The sequence below is a fragment of the Chelonoidis abingdonii genome, chromosome 1 (assembly GCF_003597395.2).
Source record: "Chelonoidis abingdonii isolate Lonesome George chromosome 1, CheloAbing_2.0, whole genome shotgun sequence".
In the NCBI taxonomy this organism is placed as follows: Eukaryota; Metazoa; Chordata; order Testudines; family Testudinidae; genus Chelonoidis; species Chelonoidis abingdonii.
This window is the reverse complement of record NC_133769.1, coordinates 162,608,649-162,621,829: the sequence shown is the minus strand read 5'-3', so window position 1 is coordinate 162,621,829 and position 13,181 is coordinate 162,608,649. Positions and strand designations below refer to the sequence as shown.

At 43.8% G+C, this 13,181-nt stretch overlaps 1 protein-coding gene across 17 annotated transcripts in view; it reads right to left on the bottom strand.

The window, feature by feature from the left end:
- Positions 1-5,506: 5,506 nt before the first annotated feature.
- Positions 5,507-13,181, bottom strand: part of ZBTB20 (zinc finger and BTB domain containing 20) — a 644,993-nt gene continuing 637,318 nt past the window's right edge. For all 17 annotated transcript variants that reach the window (XM_075072201.1, XM_075072197.1, XM_075072200.1 and 14 more), the window contains one exon: positions 5,507-5,985. In XM_075072201.1, the coding sequence (XP_074928302.1) occupies positions 5,567-5,985 (419 nt within the window). In that variant the 3' untranslated portion in view covers positions 5,507-5,566. The remainder of the gene's footprint in view (positions 5,986-13,181) is intronic.

Below are 13,181 nucleotides of genomic sequence, written 5' to 3'. Positions count from 1 at the left end.
CCAGTGGAAAACACCCACTGAACACCAGAGGTTTGTTTCCTAAGCTTGCTGCTTGCAAAGTGAATGATCCAGCATTAAGTGGGCATCTCAAACTCCACTGGAAGTTTGGGTATGCAAGAAATGAGGGATTGGGCTCATAGTGGTTATACTCGTGTCTCTCTTTTGGGATTAAAAAAATGCAAACAACAAACAACGAAAAATGGACTTTGCTTGGACGCTGATCTTGGTGCAAATCTAATTCTCTGAGGGCGTCCATGGCAGCCTTAAGTGCTATTGTTGCCTTTCCAAAAACATCTCTCCTTCCAGCAGAAATTCATCACAAATTTGGGGTGAATCTCAGTGCAGCTAAAAGCATTGTCTAGAAGCAGGCATAATGGAGACAGCTGCTGTGCAAGCTATTTCAAGGCATCTCATGCAAAATATCCACATCTATTCCACTCCTCTACCTCCCCTTATAAGAGACTAGTAATTGTGCAAACTGTGAGAGTTCTGTGACAGGGACAAACATTAGGACCTTGTGTGAAACTCATCCTGTTCAAGTCTCCAGGGATCCAGAGGCATAAAGCTGGTGTGTTCAGCCACTGTACTACCTGCTAGATAGTTCCCATGAACTACAAGTTGTGCCATCACCTCCTTGGCAAGAGATAATTACAGTAGGACCTCACTAATTCGACCCCCCCCCCCCGCAGAATTCACACCTACGCACAAAACAGTTGTTCACTCTTTACTTCTCAACAAAGATATATAGCTTGGTTCTGCATTCCTTGAACATTCAAATCTCCCAGTGAGGCAGACTTCAACTGAATGGCAGAGAGCAGGTAAATCCGGTCCTCCTATTTACCCTTGTATATAATACAAGAATAAAGGGACAATGGCAACATATTTAATACTGGAAAGGAAATATTTTTTATGCAAATAACCACCTCTGGAACTCGCAGCCACAATATATTATTGATGCCAAGCGCTTAGCAGGATTCAAAAAGAAAAGAACTAGACATTTATAGGAGAATGAGAATGTGAGCAGTTATATTAGCTAGAGTACAAAATTAAGGGACATGAACTATCAAGATTCAGGCCATAAACAGATATCTGACTAACAGGGACCTCCCTTACAGGCAAGTTAGTCCATTATTGTCTGTTACAGAGATTCTTGCTCCTTCCTCTGAAGGTGCTGGTATGGGCCACTGTCAGAGACAGGATACTGGGCTAGGGGTCTGATTGGTCAGATCTAAAATGGTACAGTAATTCCTATTTGCTCAGCTGACTTCATTTGGTCTCCATGGGAGTTCTGGGTGCACAGCGGCCTAATTCTCATTTATCCAAAGCAGGGGCTGCTCCAGGCACCAGCATGCCAAGCGCGTGGGTGGGGCGGCATGCCACGGGGGGCGCTCTGCCGGCCGCCGCAAGGGCGGCAGGCAGGCTGCCTTGAGCGGCCTGCCTGCAGAGGGTCCACTGGTCCTGCGGCTTCGGTGGACCTCCCACAGGCTGCCGCCGAATCCGTGGGACTGGGGACCTCCTGTAGGCAAGCCACTGAAGGCAGCCTGCCTGCCGTGGTTGGGGCGGCAAAATAGCAAGAGCCGCCCCGATCCAAAGGCCAATTTTACATCATTCTGACATTGTAAAAGGGCCTTAAAATGAGTGTAAATTACATTAAAAGGCGCCTCAGGGTAAATGAGAATCAGGCCCAAGGGATGCAGAATAAGGCCCTTTGTACTGATACATGCCAAGAACAGCGGACATTCTGGTAATTTCAGAACAGCATGGGCTAGCCTGCTTCTCCACCGGCATGACCTTGCAGACATGATGAAGTAATTAAAACATAAGGCCTATATTTTCAAAGATGAGTGCCTAAAAGATAGGCTCCCGACTCCACAACGAGGCATTGAAATAAGTGGCCTGATTTTCAAATGCTGAGCATTTATCAGCTACTATTAAAGCCAAGCAGCAGGGTGCTCAGCGCTTTAGAGAAATCAGGCCACTTATTACTGAACCTAACAATGTACTACAATCAGTTAAAATTTAAGGCAACCATTTTTGAAAATCTTGGCCTGAACTGCTGGTCAAATCAGTTAAAGTTCATTCTGAGATGCATTACCCTTACCTCTTAATTATTTAAAATGTTTCCTTATTTATTCTCTAACTAGCACAGTTTAATCATTCATAATGGGTCTTTAATGCACTTGTGAGAATTGATGAGGTCCTGCTATAAATCTGTACTTTGAAGATGATGCTTGTTTGATTTAGGGAAGGTTGAAAATCGAAGCTGTCTAATCTGAACAGAATTGTTCTATCTAAATTCAACATTCTGAGGATGTAAATCCTGATCTGATGCGCTCTGGTGTATCTCCTTTGACATCAGACTCACACTGCAACTATCCAATGTCTTGGCTTCTTCACAAAATGTCTCAATGGCAACTTAAACAGCTTTTCTCCAGGCCTCAGCTGCTGAATGGGCAGGCTACAACTATAAAGGTGTGGGAAATCTTTCATGACACAAAGCTGTGTCTGATCATTTCATTTCATTTCACTTCCAAGGGACACCGTCAAATACTTTTGTATAGTTTCTTCCCACCATTGTTGTTGGAACATTTTTCCTGTACAGATTTAGTGGGTTCTTTATTTGGCAGACATTACCTTTGCTCTTTGTACCCTAGTCTGTCTCACTTTCACTTCCTGGTTCATCATGACAGCATCAATATTATCAGTATAGATGTGAGAATAATATTTGCTAATTAACTTGCGGTCCTTTCGTAGCCAAGTCAAAATATTGGAGAATGATACAAATATGTCACTTTTAAAAACCACTGGTAACAGAAGAATGTAAATTAAAAAAAATAGGGCCTGGTTCTTATTTACATTTAAGCCTGCTCTGAAGTCCCTTTACAGAATCTTATTGTAATTAAGAATCATGCCTTTCATATTTAGGATCTTGAGGGTATGTTATACAAAAATGCGAGCCTAAAGATTCTGACAGTATCCCCGTAAGTCAGTAATCGTATACATTTGACCCACAGCAACTAAGTCACCTGTGCTAAATTACAGACATCTGAAATAGAAGTTATAGGCTTAAGAAATACTCAGCATTTAGTGAGAAAACCTACTGATTCAATTTTTAGAAAGCTGTCTGGAAAGAATGACTTGGAAATTTTCAGGTTTTACAAGCAACGTTTTGTAAACCTAAGAAAGTTTAGTTTAAATACAGACCTATTTAAGATCTAAAGAAATTTTCTTTCTTTCTTTCTTTTTCTTTCTTTTTTTGCATATTATTGTTAGGTGCTTCTTCTCTGCCTAAAATATAAAGTCCAGACTGCAGCAGGTGCTAATCCTAGATAAGGATTTCAAACAATACAAAGATAGTGTCAGACACTGTTCCAGCTGAATTAAAAACCCAAGTACTTTGAGAGTTTGCCTTGGGGGAATTCTCACAAAGGTCTTCATGGAGGGAGGTAAGGGAGAACGCCAGATGAGAGACAACAGAACAAAATAAAGACACTGACATACATGCTGATCAGGAATCTTAAATGCTGATCCTGCATTCCTTGCACAGTTTTGGTTGCACAAAGAATGCAAGACATGTCCTTTGATTTGACATTGATTTGAGGGAAGGGCAGATTATTAGAAATTGTATGGAAAGGAAGTTATTTTGGCATCAATACAAATTAATGGGAGATCAGTTTTCCACACAGCTATGGAAGATCGGTAGTGAGCAAGATGGAAGTGTGACAGCAATACAGCAGATTAACTCTTCTCCAGTGACCACAAGGAAGGGAAATCCTAACCTCCGGATCTTACATACTTTTTGACTATAAATTCTATCATTCCAGAGGCAAAATGAACATTGCAAGAAAACCTGCTTCTCACAATGACCCTCCCTTCAACAGGAACAAAATCCAAGATGGAACACCAAAAAATAAACAAAAGGACCTTGATAAGAGCCAAAAGAGAATCAAATATCCAAACAAAGTAGCAGTTCAAATGCCAGACTATAGTAGATGACCTCACAGTGCCCTCACAGACTCAGGTAATTCTCAAAACAATAACCAACAAAGGAAAAAGACAATAATACTAGAATCGAAAATGAAGAAACATCCTTCCTCTTTTTAAAATAAAAATCAGGATCACTCCCCCCACCCTCCCTCTATCTGGAAGCAGGTTAGTTAACCTTAACAGTCTCAATTTAAAAGTTTATATATATACACATATATATACACACACACACACATATATATATGTGTATATATATATATATATAATAAGAGAGAAGATATTAGTGGCAGTGTACGCAAAAGGAAAAAGAAAACAAAGAAAAATTACTTTTAACAATCTCACTTTTTTTGTTTGTTTTTTTTTTTACACAAATACTGTTGTAAATATATTTAAAAAAATCAGCATTCTATCTGGTAAACGTCACTTTTGCCCCTCTATAAAATTTTCAATTAAAAAAGTCCCCAAAACTCTTATTTTTTTAATTAGCCCCTCCCGCCCACCCTCTATTCCTCTTTCTTCCACAAGAATAAATCCTGATGTAACTTTTTTTTTTTTTTTTTTGCAAAGATTGTGGGAACAAATCCTTCTCTTGTACCTTGATTCACAGGTTGCAAACCTCTATGTTTGTTTTTCCTCTGCATTTCTGTTTGCCTTCCGTGAAAGTCCCTCTTGATTGTGCTGAGGCTCTGGGCTCAGCGAAGACACTGAATAAATTACAAAAGAAAGCCACCGTTGCTTGTTGTCTGAGTCTTCCTGGTGTCTGCTGAAAGGTGGTGTTTGTGGTGAGGGGAAAGCGGGATGAGTGGGTGAGCTTAAGAGCATGGGATGGAGCAGAATCCAGGAGGAGAAAGTGTGATTCTTATTCCTGATCCTGAAGGGACACTGCACCATCCAACCCAAACTCCCTTGCCCTCTCCTCAGCCCTTTTAGAGTGAGTGAGTGTGTGTGTGCGAGAGAGAGAGAGAGAGAGAGCGAAAGAGAAAGCAGACAAATGGTGGAAACCAGCAGGGCCTTGTTTCGTCTGGTTGCTGTTCAACCAGTAGTGATATATTCCACAGTTCTAACTGGATACTGTGAAGTCCGAGAGCGGTCAGAATGGTGAATTACGTCCATTGAAACACTGCAAGCGGTGTACGTAAAACGACAGTAGGCCTTGTAGATTTCGTAATATACTCTTGTTTTGTTTTTTTGTAGTGCTCTTCACAAGTGAGAAAAAAAAATGATTTTTTTTTTGTTATTTTTTTGTTTCTTTTTTTTGTAGTAAAGAAGGGTTGTATTTAGAGGCCAGTAGCTAGAGATCCAACCAGTGGAGCTCCTGAAGCACTACCAGGCCTTAAGGCCACCATCCAAAGGAGGTCGGGAAAACTATTATTCACCCAGCCTCCGGAAATGTAATGTACCAGCAGGCAAAAAACAGTTCTTCATGTAGTACAAAAACAACAAAACTAAAAATAAAGAAAAAAAGGAAGAAAGAAAAAGGTAAAAAGGAAACAAAAACATTTCTTAAATTCTAGTGCCATAGCTTTTTTGTTGTTGTTTCTATTTTTTTTTGTTCATAACAAAGAGACAGAGATTCTACTTATCCGTCTGACACATGCATCCTCATGTGGTCGTTGAAATGCTCCATTTGGTCAAACTTAGCTGGACAGACAGAGCAGACATATGTGGTCCCCTCCGTGCAGGCCACCACCCCGGCAGGGACAGGCCTGGTGCCGGTGCCTGCTGCGCCGGTCGTGCCGTTGGTGGCACTATGCAGAGCCACATGCCTCTCCAGAAGGGTCTTGTGGGAGAACTTCTTCTTGCAGATGTAGCACTCGTAGGACTTCTCCCCACGGTGGAGGCGCATGTGCACGTTGAGGGAGCTCTTCTGGGTGAAGCGCTTGTTGCAGATGCTGCACTGGTAGGCCCTCACACCGGTGTGCGTCACCATGTGTTTGATTAGGTAATCCTTTAAGGAGAAGGAGCGCCAACAGATGCTGCATTGGTGGGGCTTCTCACCTGCCCAGTACCAGAGAGAGAGAGAAACATAAACAAATAAACAGACAAATTTTTTTTTTTTTAACAAATTAAGCTCAGTTCAGTGAGGCTCTCTGGAATAGGCTAGTTCCAGGTCTTTCTGGAATCTCTGGAGACATGATCTGGGGGAGGAAGAATGGTTTTGTTAATAATAACACAAAACTTGGGACATAAACAATACTTTTCATCCATAGATCTCAAAATGCTTTACAAACGGGACGATCATTATCCCCAATTAAACAGAGGGTGAAAGAGATTCAGCCCAGATTTTTAAAGGTATTTACACACTGCTGTGCTCAGCATTCCAAATTCTAACTGACTCAGAAGACTATATCTCATTTTCAGAAGTGAGTTAGGAATGTAGGCATCTAAATTCCATCAACTGTCAATGGGATTTTGGCTCCTAAATGTGCCTAACTCCCTTTTGAAATGAGATGCAGGCTCTTAAATCTGTTTAGCATTGCATCACTGAGCACAGCAATGCCTAAATACCTTTTAAAATCTGGACCTTAATGACTTGTCCAAGGTCACACAGCAAGTCGCTGGAAGAGAACCCAACCCTCCCTTGCTCCCAGACACATGTTCTAACCACTCAGCTACAGTTGCTCTCGGAGCACAGGGCTGGGAATTAGAAAATGTGTTTCATTCTTGTTTTCTAGCACTCACCTCCTGGCTGGCCTTGGTCAAATCACTTCATCTCTCCGGGCCTCGGTTTCTCCACCTGAGGATAATGATACTGACCCACACCTCACATGGGAGCTGTGACCCTTAATACATTAATGTTTGTAAAGTGCTTTGAGATTCTCAGATGGAAGGTGCTAGAGAAGGGCGAAGGATTATTATTTCGTAAGAGAGGTTTAAATGTGTTGCTCCTTGTTCTGGTCAAATGTGGCAGCTGAACAATTTGCAAGAATAACTACAAGGGCTATTTGAACACACAAAAATTCATGAGCCAGCTACACAAAGCAAAAGCTCATACAATGGCTACATCTCCCGCATGACAGACACGAGAATTAAACGGTTTGACTGCCATTTCAATTGAACATCAACAATCGTGGGAATTAGGGATGTGGCCCTCTATCCCAGTGTATTCTCCACCCCTGGCCAATCTAAGATCGTTCTCTACAGCGGGTCTAAGCCTGCCCTCAGTTTGATCCAGGCAACCCAGTGACCAGAAGGGTGCAACTGACGGCATCATTTAGTCCAGTATATTGATAGATTTGTCCAGTTTAGCTCCAATTGTCCCACACGATGTTCCACTCCTTACTTTGGGAGACAATTCCCAGCCTTATTCACTGTACTGTCACGCAATGTTTTCATGATATTCACTCCACATTTTAGCATTCATCTAAATCCCCAAATGCCACACCGAAACCTGTAACTCCTTAACTTTATTCTTAAATCATATTCGGGGCATTCAAGTGTTTTAATTCATCATCCCAAGAACTTATTGCCACTGAGGAGGATTCTAACATTTCATTTAAAAAGATTGTAATGGCACTTTTTTTTATTTGCCCATTGGTCACTCCAATTTCCTAGCCCCTGGAGATGCTTCACTTTTTTGAAGAGACATTTCCGCTTTCTCTTAAAGTATATGTGCTGGCTACTTTAAACTGTAATATGGGCTAGTCTCATATCAACGTGCAGAGACAAGAACATGTCATTGGCAACATTTAATTGTTTTTTTGTACTGTGAGATTACAGTATATGGCTCAAACTCTGTGTCAGAAAAGATAATTTAATTCTGACTGGACGGGGAAGGGCTTATACTTTTATTATGAGCCTTTATTCCTCTCCAGCTACTTTGCAGTTTAATAGACAGGGACTGCATGGGGCCAAATTAGTGGCTAGCGTAAGTGGGTGCAACTCCATTGTCTTCAGGCATTGCATTTCCTTAAACCAGTGGTGAATCTGTCCCACAGCTTGTAAAATTATAGGCAAAAGCACTTCCTCTCTCCCCCTGTGTACGCCAATGTGGTACAAATTTACACCACTTGTTCTCATCTCTGCCTCTCCGAATAACAAATTCTTTCATCTAGGATTTAAGCAAAAGGTTTAGCAACCCTTGCCAGTCATCAGGGTCGCAGGTTTTCAATAAACTGCATAGATAAACGCAGCTGAAGGGAGAGCTTCCTTCCCATCTAGTATGGTAAACAACTAGGGTTTTGATCCCTGAGGTCTTTGATGAGATTGGTCGAAAGAGAACTGCAGGGTGCGATGGTCACATACATTGTGCGATTGAGCTTTCTGAGCAAATGAAGCAGAGGCCTGTTGATATCCCTCCATTTGCACTTCCCCATTTTACTACCTCCTCAATGCAAGTGCATTAGTCTGGATGGTACAAATATACAAAACTAAGGACCTCTTCTCCACTATCGGTTTTTACTGAGGTTTTAAAAAGGTAATAGCAGGTAGTGTGACTGATTCAATGCAAAACACGGTAAACACGATTCCTAAACGTGGGTTTCCAGCACATCTGTAACACAACTGTCAGGTGTAATGGGGCTTTAGTATGGTGAGTTTGCTGCATAGATGGGATTATCTAACTGTGCCTGTAACTAGATTAATCAGATCATCTGACCCATACCTCCTCAGAACGAGTCTTGCTCCCACTGAAGCAAATAAGTGTTTTGCCTATTGATTTCAATGGGAGCAGAAGTCAATCCAGTACAATGCGTACTCCACACGTTCAATAGTTTATTTTTGTCAACCAGGAAATTCCCCATTTCATATCCTTCTGAACTCCTGTTCCCTGGCTTCAGATGGTCAGTAGTTTGCAACCAGGAAAATGTATTCTCCTGGCCTCCCTCCATATTTGCTACTGTTTGCATGATTATATCCTCATATATATATTGTGATACGGTATTTACCCCGTCACTTGCTTCAAAATCTTTGTGTGGGGTCTTCTCTTCTAGGAATCTCACAAATAAATCAATATTTTTTCAGATGCAAATTTATTTCCTTACCAAACAATTCTTCTGTCACCTTTTCCTACTGAGAATTATTTGCATCAAAACAAGCAGAACCATGAAAAAATGGTTAGTAACCTTTCTGTAACTCTTGTTCTTTGAGATGTGTTGCCCATGTCCATTCCAGTGTAGGTGTGTGCATGCTCCAAGCACAGTTGCTAGAATTTTTCCCCCTAGTGGTGTCCATTGGGTCGGCTCTGGTGCCCCCTGGTGCCGCATGCATATAATACCAATATGTTGACCCTGTGCCCCCTCAATTCTTTCTTTAACAGCTGACTCTGACTAAAGAGGAATGGGGGCATGTCTTGGAATGGACATGTGCAACACATCTCGAAGAACAACAGTTACAGAAAGGTTAGTAAGCGCTTTTTCTTCTGCAAGTGCTTGCACATGTCCATTCCAATGTAGGTGACTCCCAAGCAGTTGCATAAGAGGTGGATTCAGAGTTCATTAACATGCTGACTGCAATACTGCTTGGGCAAAGCTGGCATTGTCTCTGGCCTGCTGGGTGATGGCACAGTGAGTTGAGAATCTCTACTACTATGAATAGCTGAGCAGATCTACGGAATGGTTTGGTCCTTTGTATATAGAATGTCAGGGGCAGTCTAACATATAAAGTGTAGAGGTTGCTCCTCCCTATTTGAATGCGGTTTTGTGAAGAACACAGTAGGAAGATTGCTTGACTGCAGTGAAATTGCAAAACCACTTTGGAAGGAAAGCCGGGTGCGGATGCATCTGCACCTTATTCTTAAAGAAAATCATATATTGGGGCTCTGACATGAGGACACGAATCTCTGAAATCCATCTGGCCGCGGTGATGGCCACTAAAAAGACTACTTTCCAGGAGAGGTGAACTAATGAGCACGTTGCCAGTGGCTCAAATGGGGGACCTGTAAGCTTTGATAAGACAAGGTTTAGGTTGCAGGAAGAAATGGGATCCCTAACCTGGGGTACAACCTCTTTAGGCCTTCAAGGAAAAGAATAACCATCTCATGCAAGAAGACAGACTTCTTGTTGCCTGGGGGATGGAAGGCCGAAATCACTGTGAGGTGGACCTTAACGAAGAAATAGCCACATTTTGTTGTTTCAGATGTAATAGGTACACCAAAATAAGCTGCAAAGAGGAACACAAGGGCAGAACTCTGTGTTGGGAAGACCAGATGGAGAATTGCAAAGTAAGTGGTCCTGGTGGAGGGTTTCCTACTGCCCAGTAGGACCTCACAGACCTGCTCCAAGCATGCCTGCTCCTCTGGATTCAGTCATAGAACTTCCAAGCCATCAGATGGAGGGAGCTGAGGTTTGAATAGAGTAGCTGACTGTGGTTTTGGGAGAGCAGATCCAGATACAAAGGAAGCAGGAGTGGGGCCTCTGCCAAGAGGCCTAACAAGGTGGCAACCTAATGTTTTCTTGGCCATGCTGGGGCTATGAGAATGACCTTCATCAGAACCTCATGCACTAGTGGGATAAGATGAAAGGTGTAACACAGGTGATCTGTCCACGGTAGCAGGAAACTGTCCATGAGAGACCCCAGGCTGTGTTCTTGCAGTGAGAAGAACTGGTGACATTTCCTGTTGATCCGGGTAGGTCTAATGGGGGAATTCCCCACTGTTGGAAAATGATCCTTGCAATGTCCGGCCAAAAGGACCGTTCACGGTGAGCAGAGAAGGACCTGCTGAGGCAATTCACCAGCTGGTTCTGTGCTCCCAGGAGGTGAGAAGCCTTGAGATGGATTGAACGTGCTATGCAGAACTCCCACAGATGAATTGCTTCCCAACACAGAGGGGAAGAGCATGCTCCACCTTGCCTGTTGAGGTAGAACATAGCTATCATGTTGTCTGTGAGAACCAAAATGACCTTGTTTACAATGTGAGGTAGGAATGCCTGGCAGGGCAGGCGGACCACCCTGAGCTCTCTGACGCTGATATGGAGAGAGATCTTTTCTGACAACCAGAGGCCCTGAATCCTGAGGGACTCCAAATGGGTTCCCCATCCCAATGATGATGCATTCGAGAGCAAAGACATCGAAAGTTGGGCCGCAAAAAGGGTACACCCATACAGATCATGCAGTGATCCAGCCTCCGCTCCAGGGAGATGAGGACTTAAGAAGGTATGATGAGAACTGAGTCCAGATGCTGATGGGCAGGTGAATAAACTTAAAGAGCCACACTTAAAGAGAACTGAGATGCAGCCTTGTGTGTTGCATGATATGTGATGACGTGGCCCAGGAGACTCAGACAGCTCTGTGTTGTCATAACCAAATGGGCCTTGAGGGATCTTCTCAAGGTCACGAGCTCCCAAAACTGGTCTCCTGGGAGCACGGCTTTGGCCTGAATGGAATCGAGAACTGCACCGATGAACTCCATCCTCTAAACCAGGAAGAGAGTGGACTTTTGTGTGTTTATTAGCAGGTCTAGGGCCTGGAAGTATGACTGGATGATGAGGCTATTGGATTCCATCTGAATCCTGGACTGGCCTTTAACAACCCAGTCATTGAGATATGGGAAGATGTGTACTTTGCATTTGCTGAAGACTCACGGAGCAGTTGACAGGCCGAATGGATGCAAAGCCAACTGGTAACATACCTGGTTTATGATGAATCTGAGGAACCGTCTATGGCCTTGGAAAATTGATATGTGAAAGCATTCATCTTTTAAATCAAGGATGCCATACCAGTCCCCTAGATTCAGAGAGAGAATGATGGAAGCCAGGGAGACCAGGCAGAACTTTAAGTTCTTGAGGTAGCGGTAGATGCGGCACAGGTCTAGAATAGGTCTGAGACCATCCTTGGCTTTCAGAATCAGGAAATAATGTGAGCAGAATCCCTTTCCTCTCAAGTTTTGTGGAACCTTTTCTATGGCTTCCACCCAAAGGAGAGACTGGACTTCTTGTATTAATAGTTGCTTGTGAGAACGGTTCCTGAAGGGAGATAGGGAGGGAGGGTGGGAAGGTGACGTATACACAAACTGGAGGGTATATCCCATGTTTGAGTTCAACACCCAGCGGTCCAAAGTGATGCAGGCCCAGGCACTGAAGAAATGGGAGAGACAGTCCAAAAACAGAGGGGTAACTGGATCCAGTATCACAGGGACTGGGATGTCAATCTCGAGCATCCTGACAAAAGGAGTGCTTTGAGTTCCCTGAGTGCCTGGAGGCAACTTGCATTGGACCCGAGGTGAAAGCTGGCAGAGGAGGCCTATGCCTAACCCCCCTGTTCTTTCTTCTCTGTGGGTCCTCCTGGGCTGATGGGGCAAAGTACTGGCCAGCCTGCTGGGGCCTGTAATGTTTCCTAGAAGCCGCTGAGGTATACAATCCCAGGGATGTCAAGGTTGCCCTGGAATCCTTAGGAGTTTAGCATCAAGTTTGCTCTGAAAAAAGCGAGATTCTTCAAAGGGGAGATGCTGAACCTTCTGAGGAAACCCAGATGACTGCAACCATGAGCTCCTATACATGGTTACAGGTAAGGCCATGGATCTGGCTGCAGAGTCAGAGCGTCCATGGCTGCCTGTAAGGAGGCCCTTGCTACTGTTTTTCCTTCATTGACCAGTGAAGAGAACTCCTGTCTGGCTTCTTGAGGCAGCCAGTCTTTAAACTTTTGCATGGCATCGCACATATTAAAGTCATAGCATCCCAGTACTGTCTGCTGCTTTGCTATGCGAAGTTGTAGCCCTCCCGTAGTATACACCTTTCTGCCAAACAAGTCTAGTTTTTTGAGGATCTTCACTTTACGCATTGCTCCTGACTGCACTTGGCAATCTCTTTCACTAGCAGTTGACATTACCAGGGATCCCGGAGGGGGGTGTGAGTGTAAGAACTCGTAACTCTCCTCTGGCATGAAATAATGGCGCTTCGTACACGTTGCCATGGGAGGAAGGGATGTGGGGGTTTATCACAACACCTTAACTGGGTTCATGATGGCTTCACTGAGTGGCCCACACCCATATGCCTGGATGCCCAGATTTGAGGCCACTCGCTTTGAGGCCACCTGGGGAGCTTTGTGATTATCCTGGGGAGGAGACACACCAGTTGTCACCACAGCCTCATCCGGGGAGGAGTAGGCGGAAGCCAGCACCGACTGGGGAGCCTCCACCCCTCCCTCCATTTTTCCCCGGATCCATGGGGTCTCCTCTTGAAGTTCGGTACCAGGCTCAGTACCGGAGTTCAGATCAGGAGCCTCCTGGAAAGGCACTAGTGGTGCTCTTCTCTCAGAGC